Source organism: Pollicipes pollicipes, unplaced genomic scaffold (genome assembly GCF_011947565.3).
Source record: "Pollicipes pollicipes isolate AB1234 unplaced genomic scaffold, Ppol_2.1 Scaffold_4002;HRSCAF=4701_pilon_pilon_pilon, whole genome shotgun sequence".
NCBI lineage: Eukaryota > Metazoa > Arthropoda > Thecostraca > Pollicipedomorpha > Pollicipedidae > Pollicipes > Pollicipes pollicipes.
This window is the reverse complement of record NW_023596420.1, coordinates 15,455,842-15,474,270: the sequence shown is the minus strand read 5'-3', so window position 1 is coordinate 15,474,270 and position 18,429 is coordinate 15,455,842. Positions and strand designations below refer to the sequence as shown.

The following is an 18,429-nucleotide window of genomic DNA, read 5'->3' as shown; positions in this document are numbered from 1 at the left end:
CTCTTGAATGACTTCCAGCAGGTTGAGGTCCTTCGCCGTTTGGAAGGTGAGGAGCGATCCGTGTGCTCCTTCCACGACCAAGAAGCTGGCCGTGACGGTGCGGTTTCCGTACGTTACTGGGGCCGTGAATACCCCTGTTACCGGCAGAGGGTCGGTGGCTCCGTGGGCGAATAACCTTGTCTCGGTGGAAGCGAGCTGCGGTGGTGGGCGCAGTTGTCGGAACGTGATTCTGTCGATCAGGTTTTTGTTGGCCCCTGTGTTGATAATGACACCGACTGATGTGCCTGCGACTTGTACGGTTGTGCGGGGCCGTGTTTGACGCGTAGCCAGAGCGTAAATGTACTCATCATCACTAGATGACTCCGTCTGTTCAGTGACCTGGCGCACCGAAGACTTCGTCTTCACGGGATTGTGATTGAACTTCGAGGTTTGGTTGGTCTGTGGCATGTGAGATCTGGCGGCTCCTGAGCAGCACATGCGGATGAAATGATTCACTTTGCCACACTGGTAGCATGTCTTTCCGTGTGCCGGACACTTGGTGGGACCACCGTCATGCGGGTAGGTTCCTCCGCACAGCCCACATGTGGTCGACGGCTGCGGCGTCGATTTGGATTTGTGTCGATTGGTAGGCGTTTGATGGTGCGGCGGACGGAACGTTTGGACACGGTTGACTGCTATATCGGCACCACACTCGATATTTGCGGCCTGTGCCTCCAAGTTTCCAACGCTCTTCCCATGGTCAGCAGCTCGGTGAGGGCCATTGTTTCGTGCAGTGCGCGACGCCTGAGACTGGTGGATTTGCAGGCTTGAGTAATACGGGTCTTAATTTCGCGATCTACATCGGTAAACTCACAGTACTTCACGAGCATTCGCAGACGGGTTGCGAACTGATCCAGAGTCTCTCCATCCCCCTGGTGCGCAGATTGGAACGTACACACTTCAAACTGGAGGTTTCTCTTCGGGCTGAATTGTGACGTAAAAAAGCCTTTCGCGCTCCCATATGAATCCGTCCCGTCTTCGTCGGCCGTCGTCGGCAGCGCGTCAAGTATGTCGTGCACGGCTTTTCCTGCGTAATGCAGTAACAGAGCCTTCCTTCCGTTAAAACCAGTGATATTTGCTGCGATCAGATAGTTATCAAAGCGGGATAAACATTTGGTCCGTCGCGGACCCACGGGTTGTTCGTTGGGGTCGAACGGCGGTAAAACGGGCGGCGATATGGCGGTCGCCATCTTGGCTCGCCCCGATATGCAGATAAATCGCCGTATAGGTTAGGTACAGGATGGTGGGGTATGGTAAACTTTCCGGCGAATCCGAAAAATACCTCGTCGCCAAATGTGGCGTCTATGGAGCTGGATCAGCTCGCGCATGGTCTGGTTCGGTGCGAATAACAGCACGCGTGGTAACGGTCGGCGGGGAAACTGTTTATTTCTTCAAGGTCAAACAGGGGTTCATTTCATATGGTAGCCCGGGAGGGTATGATAATACAGGGGAATGTGAATGATTTTCATTTCGACGATACATAGACACTACACAGAAGAGGGGCGAAAAAGAGCAAACAGAAAATACGTAACGTAATTTATGGATGGTCACAAAGCTCACCACCAAGGTCCCCGGCGGAAGCTATCTATGGGTGGAGAATCTCATCCCCGAATGTTTAAAAACAGACAAACACAATTTGCGAGCAAACGATCAATGGCCAACGGCGCAAACAACGAAGCATGCATAATGCAGCGTGCCTCATCATGATGTGATTGGCCAGGTGTCGAGTCATACATCAGGTTGAGTGTTTGTAAATGAATGATCAAATGCAGGATGAATTGGGCAAATCGATAACACTGATTTTCAGGCAAACCTGATTCTCGTGAACAGCAAAAGTTGTCTAGGTCCCCAAATAAGCCTATGAATTCCGATATATTTCTACTAATTGCCATCTCGTCGTGTTTCTATGCGAACAGTTGCATTTGGATAGTTATTTTCAAGCTTTTGTTCCCGTTTCAGTAATGCGTAAATGTGCAAGGAGAGTGAAACCGTGCGCGTTTGACATAATTGATTCACTAGCAAACAACGCACGAACATCGGGTCTGTGTGCCGTTTATATATATATATATATATATATATATATATATATATATATATATATCCATCACTGGGTATCGCACTGTACGTCATTTACTTTCATGGAAAACCTATTTCGTCGGTAGTGTGCCAGCACTTTGCGCGTGCATTCCTTGCTTGCAAACACACCTGCAATGATGCGGATTAAATTTATAAATTTTTGGAAACTACCAATGGAGTCACAACTCCACTAGAAGCCTGATAAGGATAAACGCGACACAGTTCCAAAATCGTTATGGGAGTTAAACCATGCACAGACACCTAACAATCGGGTTTGTCGGTCAGCAGGCCTTTGGTCGGTGTTTGGTGCGGCCATCGCATGACATATGAATGTAAGTGAGGCGGGCACGCCACTCTTGTAAAAAAAATGTAATGCTGACGTCGTGTTGGGAGTTTTTCACCTGTATGCCGCACCTGAGAAGAAGAAGCCCTCAGCGGTGATTGGTGAGGCATCTCGACATGGAGGAACGTGGCACCTGTCGCACGCCAACTACCCGTTACCTCGGTTACCTGCGTCTCCAGACGTTGACTGTACAGTGCATAGCCGGGCGACACTATGCCTGAGTGCACTGTGCAACGCCCGAGGGTGCGGTGATGACCGGATGACCGCCGACCGGGAGGGAAGGCGGAGCGGGGCACTGAGCGCGGACGGTCCTGCGCGTGTGGTCAACTCGGTTGGCGCTGGCCGCTCACACCGAGGTGCAGCTAAGTGGTACGAGTATCAGTGACCGATACATTCAATCTGTAAATGTTTTGGTAATCATATGTTCAGACGTAGTTTGGCTCATCCTGCTCGCCTGGTCGATTTAACCAAGCCGGCAAAATCCTATGCTTCATCAGGATACCTTCGATGTCAAATTCAGCTTCATCTCGTTCCCCGCTGAAGATCTCTTTAGGTCCCAGCAGGTTAGCGTATAGCGCACTGGCCCGACCAGAGTGCAGGGCCCTCCAAGCAACTGGAGATAACCGAGGACCAGTGTACATGAGTGAATGCCCCTTTGCGATCAAGAGTATCCCGGCAGGTTAGCAGAAAAGGCTCCGACAAGAATGAAGGGTCCTCCGCAAAGGAGACGAAAGGGAAAGAGCCATATATCAATATAGACGGCCTCTGCGCATCGAGCACCTCAGTGTATTATCTCATATGGGTCCCAGCATAGGGTCCTCCAAGCAAGCAGAAAGAACCCCAGACTAATATGAACCGCCCGGAGGAACCGAGTGTACCCTGTACATTCGCCCCGGCAATAACGTATAGAGCCTTTTGAGCAAATGGGATGAATCCATGGAGGGCCCCTGACCGATCAACAGAGTCCAAGCTTGTTAGCAGATAGTGCCGCAACAGCGGTGTATGGCTCTCCTAAATAATGCAAAAAATTAGCCCGGCAAGTGGACCTTTTTGGTTGCTCTGGACGGTGTGACGGGCCTCAAAAATGTCCTGTAATCATCAACATCTCAATCAGACAAGAATTATGTTTGTCTGCTCACGGGCTCTTCATTTTGCCTGCGACTATTCGAGGCTATCTGGAGACCCAAATACGTTCAATTTTAACGTGTGTTGTGCCAGGATAATGCGTCCGTTCGGCCTGTTACAGGCTTCTTCGGGGCATAGGGGCTGTCCCTACGCCTGCCTCCCCCCCCCCCCCCTGGATCCTCCGCTGGCCCGAACAGCTGTCCAGATCGGGCCCCCCACAAAGAGCGTAGAGCCCTCCAAGCAAGCTAGAAGTACCCAAGACGCAACGTGGAAGGCCCCCGAACGGTCAGGTGAACAGATGGGCTCCAGAGAAGACCGTAGGGCCCTCCATTCAAATAGGAAGTAGCTAAGACCCAGTGTGGAAGACCTGAAAGATCGAGTGCTCCCGAGCAGGTCAACACATGAGATCCCACAACAAGAGCGTAGGGCGCTCCATTCAAATGGGAAGTAGCTAAGACCCAATGTGGAAGACCTGAAAGATCGAGTGCTCCCGAGCAGGTCAACACATGAGATCCCACAACAAGAGCGTAGGGCCGTCCATTCAAATAAGAAGTAGCGAAGACCCAATGTGGAAGGCCTGAAAGATCAAGAGCTCCCGAGCAGGTCAACACATGAGATCCCACAATATGAGCGCAGGGCCCTCCATTCAAATAGGAAGTACCCAGTACCCAAAAGTGGAGGGTCTCGAACGATCGAGTGTGCACACGCAGGTTAAGAGATAGGCCCTCGAAAAGAGCATAGGCCGCTCCGCAGGCGTCAGAGGATTGCAAGGCGTTAGGCCGGTATGGAGGGCCGACGAGCCTAACGCGAGTGTGTCAGTAAGTTAACCGAGACCATCACAAAAGGACCCTGAGGAACTGAGAACATACCGGCAGGTTAACATGTGGGACCCCCGTTCATAACGTGCAGAGTCTTCCGAACGAATGGGAAGAATCCGTAGAGGACCCTTGGCCCCACTCTCCTGGCCTTTCTCCAAGAGTGCCTCAGCATGCTAACAAAAAGGGTCCCGGCAATAGTGCGGAGCCTCCTACCAAATGTAAAAAGCAAGGGCAGCGTAGAAGACTTCTTGTCAATCGTATTGACTCTGCAAGTGAACATAGAGCGCCCGCGGGAGAAGCGTTGGGCCTCTGGACAGAGAAATGAGCCTTAAGGTCTCTCATGCACCACACTCAATCAGTGAATACATATTTTTGTCGTGGACCTTTCGCTGTCGCTCGTGACTGTCCTTGGTCACTCGGAAGCACAAATATGTCAAATTCTGTTGCGTTTTGTGTTAGACTGCATCTGTTCGGCCGACCATGGGACCCTTCGGGAGGGGCATGACTCCGTTTCCCCCCAACTCCCACTCTGGATTTGCCATTATTGCCGCTAATAACCCATTTACTGTCAAGCCATGGGATGAAAGCTATTTTTTCGTTATAGGTACATCGGGGTGGCATACATCGTTGGGTAAAAGCCAGCACAGCTGGATGATTTCTGACCATCGAAAAGCATGAGTGTACAATTTGAGGTGTATCGCCAATTGATGTCGTTGTATGGCTGTAGTGTAATCTCACTCAGATTTATATGGATAAAAGGATTTATGTCACATACTGCAGTTGCAATCATTATGCACTGTTCGGCGAAAGCTGCGAATTTCTTATGTTATCACTGGGTATGAGAGGGCAAGTAAACCAATCGTTGGTCAGTTAGTACGTCTCAAAATAATTCATATGCATGACGTAGCCCCAAACCTGACAATTTTAGTGGTTTGCATTCCAAGCCTGTCTACATTATCAAGAACATGACCTTTGCGTTCTCTAGTGGAATTGGAATGAAACATTTAGGAAGTAGGTACAGTTTTAGTTGTTTCTATGTTCTTGACTTGAACAAATTAACGTTACGTTGCGAAACCGCGGGCCGGGAGTTTCAGCGTCTATACGCTGTAGTGCTTGCGAGTACGTTAGGTGGGTGGATGCACTTATCTCCAACTTGTTTGTGGAAGGGGGAGGGGGATGCGGCGAGGGATAGATAAGAATGGAATTGAACTGCCATGAAAAAATTGAGTCACCACTAGAAATGAGAGGGGAAGAAATTTAAATGAGGTGGGAATGGCGGGAAGCACTCAACTTACGGGTGGGATAGATAGTGGTGATACCAGAGCAGGAGCCATACTTCCAAATATCACTTCGTAGGTAGTGTACTAGTGTGTCATGGTCGGCGGTGTGCTATAGTTAGTGTGTGGTCTGAAGAAATTGAAAGGTAAAGGGAAAATGGACGTTGCGATAAAATTCTCCCGTCAGCCCATACATTGAACCCCCGTCAGCATGCATGCCGTCACGCATTCCAGCTAACAATTCATGCTGACGACAGGGCGAATGAGGCCACATGCGCACACCGGGAGTTCCCGCCCGATGGTGGCGCCTGCAGTGGCCGTTCCGCGAACTAACAGCCAGCCCGCGCCCATCTGCTTGCGCGCCGGACGGTGCCGGCTGATTGGCCCAAGGTCGGGGGCCCAACGGAGCGGATCCCGACGCCCGTGCGGTTATCAGCCTCCCTAGACACCCCTCCCAAGTGGCGGCGAGGTGAGAGGGACGGGGTCATCAGAGCAGAGCTCTGCTGCTGTAAAGTTGGGCCTTTCTACCGTGTCGCTTGCGACGATCCCGTCTCGGCAATTTCAGTAAATCCATCCAGTCGGTGATCGCGCCTTCTCACGTTCAGCGTTATAGAACTGCACAGTTCGTCCAACGATGGAACCACCGCCCCCAGTGACATTGATTTCCCGCGGTTTTTGTTTTACAGCAAGGAGCACTGTTGCGATCGTGGTAGCAGGGGCTTTTTACAGCTTATGCTACATTGCGGTTAGCTCCCATAATTCGAGCGATTCTCTCTGCTAGCAGCAGTCGTCACGCACTGCACAGAGGCAACTCTTATGACCGTGACTTCCAGTAGCGAATATCACAACGCGGGTAACTACCGTAACTCTAGTGGCCTTGGTGTTCCGCACCAGAAGTGGCACATTTCGTATAGCAATTCCAATCCATTACGACGGAATTCCTCGATCACCCCTGCTCATCAGCAGTTGATGTCATGCTGTGCGAATAGCTGTGGTATCTTTGGAAAATCGGCTTGCATTATCTCATGGCAGATGACACTCGGAGCGAAGATAGTAGGTGGCAAGAGAACTCGACAATCACAATGTGGCATCAGTTATTGCGATTCCAACAACCCTCACTCCTAGCATGAGACGTCGCGCATTGGCACCAGCTGCCAAGGCTGTAGGGGCTTTGGCTTTCAGCGACAGACGTTATCTACGGTGTGCAGGTGTCTATCGATGATGGCTGCCGTAGGCGCGCCCTTCAAACCCAATAACTATCGATGATGGCTAGAGTGTACCTGGCTGTCAGCATCTGGTCTCACTCAGCGCGAGAATTTGCCGTGACTAGTGACCCCCGCCTCCACAGTCCGACGCCGCTGATTGCGGGCGACTTTCATGGCTCTACCGGTTTTGTCGTGCGGCGGCAGGCGCCGTATAGCACGTGCAGCTGTTGTCACTAACGATAGCGATGCTCAGAGCCCCGCCCTTCGTAAACGAATGGAAGCCAATTCCGTACTTTCGAGGTAAGCCCATTCCTTACCTATGACGTCATGTCCCAACCTCCTTCCCTACTCGGCCGATAGGCGAAGCAAGTGCGCTTGTTTACAAGTAAGTCGTTGGCGCTGACACAGCGGCGCATAGCAACGGTCGATGCCCTGTTGGCGATCTCCTATGTCCGGCAAACAGGTCATCTCGATCTCATGTGAAAAGCGTGATTGATTACACTGTTTTTAGCTGCAGATCACTTGCTACCAGCTGTTATCTGAATAATATTCAAGTGCGTGGTTCTTGCGCGTTATGTCTCCATGGGGTTGGATCAGCTGATTCTACTCGCGCCTTTATTTTGAACTAAAGGCGTTCTTCATTGGCCTGTATGCATGGCGTCACCGCAGTGGGCCAAGCTCGGGTCGTGAGTCAATAAGAGCTGGGGGTAGGAGAGGAAGTCCCACGTGGTGGGTGCGTGTTATTTGCTTTCATTTGTCGTGACTTTCAGCAGCAATTGTCTCACATTGCGGGCAGTTGCCATGTCATTGCATGACTCATTCCTTACTTTGCGCTGGGAAACACTGAAGGACTACTTACGTTGGTTTCGAGCACCACGTGCCGCTTAATCGAGATAGTTTTCGTGACTCTGGTGGCTTCGACTTTTAGCAGCGGGTGTCCCAAAGTTCGAGCATCTCCCGAGATTCTAGTGCTCTTAATCCAGCAGCAAATGACACGGTGGTGGAATTTTTCGCTACCCGTTACTTCACTGTCTTTCAGTTTCAGCAGCACCGCGGAAGCATTCTGGTTAGCGACATTCACGCCTCGCCGGCCCCACGCCAACTGCAATCCAACGAGAGGAAAGATGTCGGAGGAAGACCAGCAGAAGGATAGGATGCCGACGGAAGACATGCAGGAGGATGCAATGTCGGAGGAGGATCAGCAGAATAGGATGGCGTCGGTAGCTGAGGTAATGTTCAGCTCATTGCTGGGCAAAGATCAGTGGCAGATGTCTGAGGGTGGCCCGTTCATGGAGATGATGTCAGAAGATGATGAGTCGGACGACACGGCGTCGGTGGCGGATGTCGACGACACGGCGTCGGAGGTGGTCCGGCGGGATGGCCCGACTCCTGAAGAAGAGGACATTCTGGGCGGAATCACCGCGGAGGTAGACACCTGGCTTGGAGCTTCTCCCGCCCAGAGGAGCTCCGGAACCTTAACGTCGATCCTCTGCACCATGGTGTTCCTCATCCACAGGGATGATACCGCCATGCAGGGGAACGTGGCTCGATTCGAGAAAAGTGTGGCTCGCAAGTTCAGCGCAGATAAAAAGGGCGCTCTGCCATTGCCACTGCCCGTGCCGCCGAGCCAGGCGGACTGCGCATGTGCAGATCTGCGCACATTGGCCGTGGAGTGGATCTACCTGTCTGGCAGCGTTCGCGAGGGCAGCGACGTCGTGTACATCTCCAGCAAGGTTTCTGATATGGACCTCATGTTCCAGCTGGGACCTATTACGGTACTGCCGCAGACCGGACCAACCGGCATGGTGCCAGACCAGCCTGGTAACGGTGTGTCAGACCAGCCTGGTAACGGTGTCTCAGACCAGCCTGGTAACGGTGTCTCGGACCAGCCTGGTAGCGGTGTCTCAGGTCAAGCCGGTGACGGAGTCCCGCACCACTACTGTAGCGATGTCGCGGGTCACGCTGGTGATGAGAGTTCACAGACGGGCGTGGAAGTCTGTGAGGAGCCCACTGCACATCCGGGGTTCGTGCTGCTGCGTCACCAGCGCCGACCCGACTGCCGCCATGCCGGCCGCTTGCTGCTCTCCGGCCAGCGCGTGGTGCGCCTGGTGGACGGCTTCAGCTCGGCGCTGACCCCCGACTCGGCGCCGTCACATTCGGGCCCGGCCGTGTCCACGACCATCGCCGACTTGCTGCAGGTGCGCAGCGACTTTGACCTGGTGCCGTGCGTGCGCTATCCGAACTGGCAGTGCGATGAGTATCGCGCTAGGCGGCGGCCGTCGGGACAGCCGAGCGCCGCGCTGGTGGCATGCCTCTGCCGCGCGCCCGCCTTCCTCGTGCCGGTCGGCTTCCCCGGCAGCACGGGCGCGCAGCACGAGTGGCGGCTCTCTTTCTCACGTCATGAGTACATGGCGTACCGCGCCATGAGCCAGACGCAGCGCACATGCCTATCCGTGCTCAAATTCTGCAAGGCTTTGCTCGGCGAGGCGGTCACCGGGCTGAAAGGCTACTACATGAAAACAGCTTTGTTTTGGCTGTGGGAGACGTTGCCGGCGGCGCGCTGGTCGCCGCACTCGCCACTCGAACCGCTGCTGGCCGTCCTGGACTACCTCGAGCGACGACTGCAGGTCGGCTCGCTGCCCTGCTACTTCCTGCCCGAGATCAACCTATGGGCCTCCCTCAGCGTGGCCGAGCTCCGCCAGTTGGCGGCGGCGCTGGCAGGGATGCGCGCCGGCCTGACCTCCGCGCTGCTGACACTGCTGACCGACTGGGCGGACGCCAAACTGCCCGACATGACCGAGGAGAATGAGGTACTGCTGTTCATCCGCGGCGCACTCCTCGTTCGCTTGCGCCACCTATTCCGGCGGCTGTTGGAGAGCCGCGGTCTGGAGGTGGAGCTGGTGCCACGGGATGACCTGCCGGACGAGCCAGGTTCGGTCAGGCGTCACCCCATCCTGAACGGACGGCGCATACTGGACACTTACCTCGGAGACTGGGATGTTTGGTATCCCCTGGATGACGCCAGGGGGGACAGCTGGTTGGAGGAATAGTGGACGTGAAGCGCTGTGAAACATGATGCTGGGGTGGAAGGAGCAGTGCTGTAGAGCCAGGCGCGGTGACGGCATGGCAGCATTCCCGGTCACAGCCGACCGGTTGTTAGGAGCAGAAGCACATTCAGGACACGCTGTGCCTGTACTCGCGTTCACTGTAGCTCCCAGCGCAATATAGCTTCGTTTTAGCTGTGCGGATAACTGATTTATACGACCAGGGATTGGCAACCAATTCAAATACAGTATCTACGTAACAACAGGCCATTCGCCGGGCTTTGAAGTCATTAAGGCTCCTGAACCCAATATATGATATCGACTTCAAACCCTTATCGATTCATCGTTGTATATGACGTTACCCAACTAAGGTGACCAGATATTTTCGGTTGTCATTGTCCATTTTAGACGCAGTTTCATCACTGTGGTCCACTTTATTTCATTCATAGAAGAGCGCACACATCACTTGGCATCCAAATTGTATTACATGCCGCAAGTTCCCAGAAAAACGTACGGATTTCGTCTTTGAATAGCGGCTCTGGTACAAAACTAAACAAGACCCACGTGACTTTTGTGTAAGCCATCTTACTGTCTGAGTTTTTTCAGCATTTCTCGAAAAAAGCTGTGCTGACAAACAAGAAATGTTACTTCAAGACAAATTCAAGTAGCAAAGCTCACAGTAAGTTTGAACGACAGTTCAAAACATAAAAAGCGCCACCAAGACCCGCGGTTCTGTGCCACGTGCGGGGCTTATCGCAAAGGATGGTCTTAAAGGGAGGACGCCACCTGTTTGCGGGGGTGGATCCAGAGGGGGATGGGGCCACCCCCCCCCCCCCCCTTGCGCCCCGACGGGGCTCATAGCCGGCCGTACAGGTGCAGTTTTTTAAAACACAAAACGCAACAAAATCGGACATCTTTGGACTTGCAGGCGACCAAGAAAAGTTGCGAACGAAAGTAAACAGTCCACGAGTGGACAAAAACAAAACTTCCATGATTGAACAACTATTCGATAACTTTAAACTTCATTTTGCTGTCCAGGGGGCTTATGCCGTTTCCGAGGGACCTTTATGTGCTCACTTGCAGAGTCGTTCTGATCGTTAAGCAGCTTTCCACTTTGCCCCTGATTTTTAGCATTTGCTCGGGGGGGGGGGGGCTGCGCTGTTGCTGGGCCGTTCCTGCTAGCGTGCCAGCGTGCTCTTGCCAATCAGGGGCCTTCCACAGATTCTTTCCACTCGCTGGAAAGGCTCTGTACGCTATAGTTGGAGCCCCACATGTTAACATGTCGGAGTATACTCGGTTGCTTAGGCGCCCTTTATGTTGGTCTCGGTTAACCTATGGACACACTCACGATATGCTCATGGGCCCTTTCATTAGTCTAGGGCGCTTCCAATTCTCTGCCACTTGCTAAGAGGCCTTCAAGCTTGTTGGGCGGCCATCAATTAATTTCCTTGGGCACATCGGTCGCTCGGGGTACACCAGATTAAGTCTTAAGCGCTTTCTATTTGAATGGAGGAATGGAGGAATTATATTGAAAACCCTACACATTTAGCGGGGCTCCATCTGTTGACTTGCTTGAGCACACGGGATTGTTTGGGGCCTTGCACATTGGGTATTTTGGTGTATGGCCCTGCGCTCCTGCCGGGGGCCATCTGATAGCCCTCTCGAGTACACTCGAGCCTACGTGGGCCCTCCACGATTGGTCTTGATACGTCTTATTTGAATGGAGACCCTACGAGCTTCTCTGGGACCCCTCTGTTCACTTCCTCGGCGGCACTGGATTGTCCGGAGACCCTGCACATTGGGTCTTGATGTTTGAGTTTAGCACCCTGCATTCCTGTCGGGGCCATCTGATAACCTGCCATATGAATATTATAATGCAAAAGCTTAAAACAGTCTGTTGAAGGCAACATATGCAGACATTAAACTATTATCCCGCGGATTCAGACAAACGTCATCCCATGGCTTCGATTTATCCCCGATGTAAGTGACCATAACGACTCTTTTCGAGGCGCACATTGGCCTTGGAAATGGGAGCATTGCATGGTACACAGTGCCTTGGTCCATAGAGACGCGTTGGTTCAAACTGCAACCAATCCGCGCCTTGGTAACAGACCCTCGCCGTCCGCTGTGCCAATCACGAACGTTCTTTTGTAATGACGCCATTCACATCAACGGTCGTGACGCCGGTGGCCGCGACGACTGCAGTTGCCGAGAAAGAAGTGTGGTGCTGTTACAAAGCGTTAACGGCGTAATGTAGGCTTAATTATAATAATTAAAATGAATGTCCTTACTATATCTTAATGGTGCCTCAGTGGCTATGATTGGACGTAACTGTTCCTCAGTTTTCACTATAGGATGTTTTTGAAATATGTTCCAAGGGTGAGACACGCTCTTTCAAATGTTACTGGTACAGTCGGCCCCCGAAAAACAAATGTTATTGTATCGTCATAACAAAAAAGCAAAAAAGAGCTGTTAAAACAATAGCAGCTCTTTCCAATAATCTATCATACGCGCTACAACGCCAGTGTCTGAAATGTGAACGTTAAATCCGTCCACTTTTCCCGTAACGCTTTGTACAGAGACCATGCGTCAGATGGCTCAAGTACCAACGATGAGTAAGATATTCCTTAGTCGGCATTCTCGTCGACGTGAGTAATGTCACATGCCAATTCAGCAAAAGAAAATACAAAGCGTCAACGAACTCAAACCAGTGAGGAAGAACCTCCAAGAATCAGGTCCTGAGGAAGGTTCATCCAGCGCAAGGACTTTGCTATAGCGGCTTGGGAAGCGGGAATGAGACAGAAGGGTTTGGATCAAGATTGGGCGCCAAACATTTGAACCTATCAACATTTGAACAGGGAAACGCCTAGCACTGATGTGGTTCAGACGTGCGGCGCCTCCAAAATGGAAAGTAGGACCGATAATGGGGTACATTTGTTTGGCCTCGTGCTGACGACGCAAAGCAGTATCACGAATGGTGCAAAGGCACAGATCCTCGCGCGGCAGAAATGAATGTTTCGCGAGGCCGGTGCAGAGATGAAGAGAAGAATACGGCGGAGACCTCCACAAAATACATAACCGCCACGGATAATGCTTTGTCCTACAATCATCATCTCACTCACATCCCCCTGCGAGCAGAGGTGTTAACCCACTGCCTGTATGCTGTGACGAACAAATGACGATCATGAAATATTGGAAATTAGTGACGGAGCAGCTTCAGCTGTCCATCACAGCCATCCCGTTTCTTTGTGGTCCAATGAAATGTCACAATGCCTTATGGAGAACTACATGTCTTGTCATCGCTCTATAACCCCCAAACACCGCCTGACTGCGGGCCTCTTAACAGCGTATGTTACGCGGGGGTTTCCCTGCTTTACGTCGTGAGTAAATATTCTTGATTTTCGCGCTTGTTTTACTCTTATGCGGCATCTTCCTCAAACTGGTCACCATTATGTTACGCGAAGAGATTTCCATGTTATATCGTCATCGTTTCCTTCAACTTGATTTTTGCCGTCCGTATAACTAGCAGTACTGGCTTCTCATTTTTTTTTTCAGCAATATCGTCATGCTCATCCGACGGATTTCTGACCCACACGAAACGCCAGTCACGATATTCCCGCAGCGCAGCTTGTATAAAAACAGGCGCCGTGACGGACTCAGTTTAAATAAGTTCCTGCATGTTTTTTGAAGCTACGTAGCCGCGCATGACCTTGTGTAATGCATGAGGTCGTGTATACCTTTGCATGAGGTCGTGTATACCTTTGCATGAGGTCGTGTATACCTTTGCATGAGGTCGTGTATACCTTTGCATGAGGTCGTGTATACCTTTGCATGAGGTCGTGTATACCTTTGCATGAGGTCGTGTACACCTTTGCATGAGGTCGTGTATACCTTTGCATGAGGTCGTGTATACCTTTGCATGATGTCGTGTATTCCTTTCTAGAGAAGTGCCTGTACTTACGAATAACTGACCTCACGAAAGAAAAAAACTTTGGGAGTAATATCTCCACCGGCAATAATCAGATTTCCGTAAATTAGCAATGCTGTCATTGTTATTGGCAGCTGTTGGCTAGATGGCCCTCTGCATTGATCTACAGGTATTTCCCAGCGGGGCGATTCCATATAACAGGTCAGAATTACGCGCGAGCACGTGATCTCAAAAGACCTACAGAACGCGTATTCCAAATCACCTAAAAAGAGAAAAAGGGCCGGGGATCTCAGAATCGTCGAAAGGTCGCCGATTCCTCCGCCGGGCTTACATTTTGAGAGGTGAAGCCCAGTGTCCAGCCGTCGACGCGCCAAAACGATAGGGCTCCCCACACCGTGCCTGTATCACTGTCTGAACTTTCCCATGTACTGTTTTGAACGTGCCCCTGTGCTGGTTGAACGTGCCTCTGTACTGATTGAACGTGCATCCTGCACTGGTTGAACGTGTCCTACTTCGACGAGGTCGGTGTTTTTTAAGGGCCGCCACCTATTGATCGTCCTGGCGCGCATGTCCGGAACGAGCACTCGGGCCAAAGGTAACACACAAAAAACGTACCCGCACATTGAAAAATACAGCATATGGCCCGCGGCGGACGTACGCACCACACGTACCAACAGACTTGTTCGCTGACCGCTCGGACGAAGATGGGTCAGCCGCTCTGGGAACGCAACAGACGATGCTCCGGTCCCGCAGTTCGTATCGATGTGCTCCAGCTACGTTAAGGGCTCGCGAGTCTCCTGTAGATCCGTTCGCCGCGTCATAATGCACTGTAGATCAGGCACTGTTGCTCAAAGGTGCCATTCACATGTTATATCGCCTGCGGGCTTTCACATGACGCGAACGTCTGCCGAGAGCAGCCCGAGCCGGCGGCAGCAGTCGTCCGAAGGCCCACTCAATGGATGCATTGCTCACCCTGGTAGTGCATTTAGAGGAAGAGTGCAAATGGAACATGCCCCCTTCGCACAGGGGAACAAGCCCCCTTAGTAGACGTACCTGGAGCCCCATAAAGATCCTGGGATCTCATTAGCACGGAACCATATGGGATCCTGGATTCACCCTTGGGATCTATGCACATGTCTACTCCTTGGCGAACTGAATTTCCAGATAGCACGGAGCGCAATTATTACGGGTTGTTCAAAGCCTATGGTGATGTGAACTTCGAGCTGTTTTGTAGCGATTAATGATATTGACAATACAAGAAAAGCATTTGTCTGTTTGCATCGGCATTTGTGTCGAGCGTATAAGTATGTCGTGTTCGAAACATTTCTCCGGGAGTGGTTAGACAAACATGGACTGGTTTCGACTGGGCCGTGGGTTTTGCAGTAACCTTACATATTAAAATATCCACGGTTTAAAGGCTGCAGTTCCGCTGCGCACTCTTCGCGTGACGCGTGGCAGGCGTCATTTGAAGCGTTTGACCAAAAGCCAAACACTTCATGGTTCATTTGCTTTGTTCCCCTTCGTTGATGTTTTCGCGCTGTTTTACAGACATCTCTTTTTTACTCATTGCTGTATTACTTCACCCAAATTGACGCAAGACTCCCCACAAAGAAATACACATGGTTCTTAGACAAATATCACGCCCAAACAGCGTTAGAGTACTTCATCCGTTCACCGATATGCTGAATGACCTTGACGCACGTGGATTGCCAAGAGAAATCGTGGCATTCTAACTAGTTCTCATGCCGGACCCGGTCCCAGCACACAACCACCGGATGCTCCCGGCTCAACAAGGTAAACATTCTTGAGTCTAACCCGAACGTGGCATCACTTTCTCTGTCTAACAATGCTATCGTCGCTACCAAATATGCATATCTCCCATGGAGCCTACGCCTGTCCATAACCAAACAGCGCCTGTACACTGAATACCAATACATCCCGTCAAAAACAGTCACTTGTTTCGCATCGATGGTCGCATAAACCATCCATTGCTCTGAGTCGCTAACATTGTCATGTGCGGCAAGGCGTGGCTTTGGAAGGCTGACGACTGTCTCCAAGCGTCGAAAACATTCTGTAAAACAACCGTTGCACTGTGCGCCACTGGCCAAGGCACATCCAGGAAGAAGACGTATTGCACGGGCACGCCTAAGACAAAGCCCCTTTTCCTAATCACTATTCCCCTGATCGAATAATCACGTGGCCATTGCGCCGACCCGGTCCCGTCTCAGGGCACCCACCTCTCCAGCCCCGTAGGCGGCCGCTCGTGGCCTACACCAGCTGGCCGAGCTCGCGCAGGATGGGCAGACTGGCGGCACGCACGTCCTCCGGCCGGAACGTGGGCCGGAAGGCGCGCACGTCAGCCAGCCGGAGGCTGTCGGTGCCACACTGGCGCGCGATCAGCGCCCGGTTCATCTGCGCCACGCGGCCGCCAGTCAGCGTACGCAGGAACGCCCAGTATGAGCGGCTGATCTGGTGCGGCTCGAGCACGGCGGCGCTCAGCACGACGCCCGTGCTAAGCGCGTACAGCAGCGGCACGGCGCCAGGCGCACGCGGCAGCCGACCGCTCGCCGCGCCGTGCGCGTACCACGCCTCGGCTGTCTTCCAGAAGAGGTAGAGCGTGAGCGACGGGCTGTTGTAGAAGCGGAGGCCGGCAGCAGCCAGCAGGCCGGCCGGCACCGCGTGCCAGGCGGCGTCGCGGCCGCGCCACCGGCGCAGCAGGCAGCTGGCCAGCCGGAACAGGCCCGAAACGGAGCCCAGGCAGAGACCGAGCGGCAGCAGGACGACAGGCGACGGCAGCAGCGGCCGCCGCCCGCTAGAGGCCAGGCGCAGCAGGGCGCCACCGCCCGTTACGCCCGCCTGCACCGCCACGCCCAGCAGCAGCGACTCGGTCAGTCCGCGCCACGCATACCGCAGGCACGCGCCGTGGTGTGGGCAGAGCCCAGGGTGGGCAGGAACGGACAATGGCCTGTCGCTGCTCTGGCTGCTCTGGGTGGTGATCTGAGGCTTCCCAGTGATCATGCTGCTGATGTAGTTGAACAGTTTCATTCCTGCTGTGAGGTCTTTTCTGCAACTGCCAGCTCTTGGTGGGTATATTTCAGCTGTTCCCAGCAGTGCCTGTGCTAGCTGGCCAACCAGGGCCTCAGATCTGCCAAGCTTGTACAGGTACATCATTGCTGCTAGTGCCACAGATGCAAGCAAACTTCGTCCATGTGGAATGTTTGGGACAAGACCTTGTTCTAGCAGAAAGTTGAACAGTGTTTCAGATGCCACATTCATCATGTACACAGTCAATACATCTCTGCGGCTCTCCCTTTCAATCATAATGGACATGTATGAGCTAACCACACATGCCAACATAATTCCTTCTCTCACAGGGACAAATGGTAGCAGCCATCTCACAGTACAAAAGCTTGATAGAAGAAAGTAGCAGTTGGCACCAAGGAAGGCAGATGACTGCACAGTTTCCTTAAAGATCTTCAACACCATTTCTGCATTCCATTTTCTAGATTTCACCAGCCTTGATATGATAAACAAGGGCAAGTATATCTTTGCAGCTTCTGTGATGCCAGGCACACCCACATCAAGCCATGACTTGAAACATGAAGATGTCCATGCATGGGCCACTTCATGGCAACCACATGGATAGCTTGACAACTTACTGGCCACAATCATTGTGCAATTGGTGGAGCTTACTTGTCAGGAAGCATGCAACTTATATGTGCCCAATACTTCAAAGTGAATTCCACAAAAATGGCTCTTTTTCTCACTACATACCAACTTGAATGACAATGGTGCAAATTTGAATTTGGTGCATCCTTATCCTTCAAGGTGGGTGGGTATTCAATAGGTATTATAATTGACTGATGTAAAAGATAAACACATCAACTGAATGACATGTAAAGTAAACTTGGCAGTCCACAGCACAAAGTTCAGTTCATAAAAAGAGCTCCAAGCCTGCAGACCAAGAAGACCCACCCACTCACTCAGTGCACTGGAGTGAAATCGTTATCTGTAGGCAGAAATCATTGGTTTTGACCTATCAAACACAAGTCACTCCCAATCTTGATCCTTATGTAGCACTAGCCAAACTTGCTGACAATTATTCTGTCACTTCTGCTCTTTGCCTCTATCACCAAATACTATTTTGCCATCTTGGCCATGACAGACAGCTTCTGACAGTTCAAGACGATGGCTGATAGTCAAGACGAATATCCGATCAGTCCATATCAGCTTTCCTCACGTCGAGTACCTAGCCAGATTACAATGCTCCGTTGTCAAACTCTTCTGGGATCTCACCCATCACCGTCCCTCACAAAGGGCGCTGGTTCCTTTCAAGCATGCCCCTATATACCATTGCAGGCAAGGTTACAAGTTCCAATCGGATTTTGAAGAACGGGCAACAAGGCAGCACCGTTTTGGAGAACTAGCGTAAAACCGCAACACCCAACACCAGCTCACTCAGCAAATTGTCCAATACGATCATCACTTGTCACAGATGCTGCAGAAGCGCCGCAATATTAGCTCCAAACGCACGAATGGTCAGCTGAATGCCGCCTGACGTGACATATTTTTCT

At 51.9% G+C, this 18,429-nt stretch overlaps 2 protein-coding genes across 2 annotated transcripts; one reads left to right on the top strand and one right to left on the bottom strand.

The window, feature by feature from the left end:
- The first annotated feature begins 6,058 nt into the window (after positions 1-6,058).
- On the top strand, positions 6,059-10,094 carry LOC119094145 (uncharacterized). Its single transcript, XM_037217220.1, has 4 exons — positions 6,059-6,147; positions 7,932-9,107; positions 9,243-9,600; positions 10,044-10,094. The coding sequence occupies exons 2-4, from the start codon at positions 8,008-8,010 to the stop codon at positions 10,092-10,094; spliced, it is 1,509 nt and encodes a 502-aa protein (XP_037073115.1). The 5' UTR covers positions 6,059-6,147; positions 7,932-8,007.
- Positions 10,095-15,416: 5,322 nt separating this feature from the next.
- On the bottom strand, positions 15,417-18,362 carry LOC119093665 (transmembrane protein 135). The gene has a single exon (XM_037216651.1). It carries the CDS (start codon positions 17,525-17,527, stop codon positions 16,124-16,126), a length of 1,404 nt encoding a protein of 467 aa, XP_037072546.1. The 5' UTR covers positions 17,528-18,362; the 3' UTR covers positions 15,417-16,123.
- Between the last annotated feature and the right edge of the window lie 67 nt (positions 18,363-18,429).

Excerpts from the sequence above, each read along its gene's own strand:
- LOC119094145 (XM_037217220.1), top strand. The coding sequence starts at position 8,008 with ATGTCGGAGGAAGACCAGCAGAAGGATAGGATGCCGACGGAAGACATG. Across the intron at positions 9,108-9,242 it reads AGCGACTTTGACCTGGTGCC|CACGGGCGCGCAGCACGAGT; the intron begins GTGCGTGCGCTA and ends CTTCCCCGGCAG. Across the intron at positions 9,601-10,043 it reads GCCAGTTGGCGGCGGCGCTG|GAGCAGAAGCACATTCAGGA; the intron begins GCAGGGATGCGC and ends ACCGGTTGTTAG.
- LOC119093665 (XM_037216651.1), bottom strand. The coding sequence starts at position 17,527 with ATGATTGTGGCCAGTAAGTTGTCAAGCTATCCATGTGGTTGCCATGAA.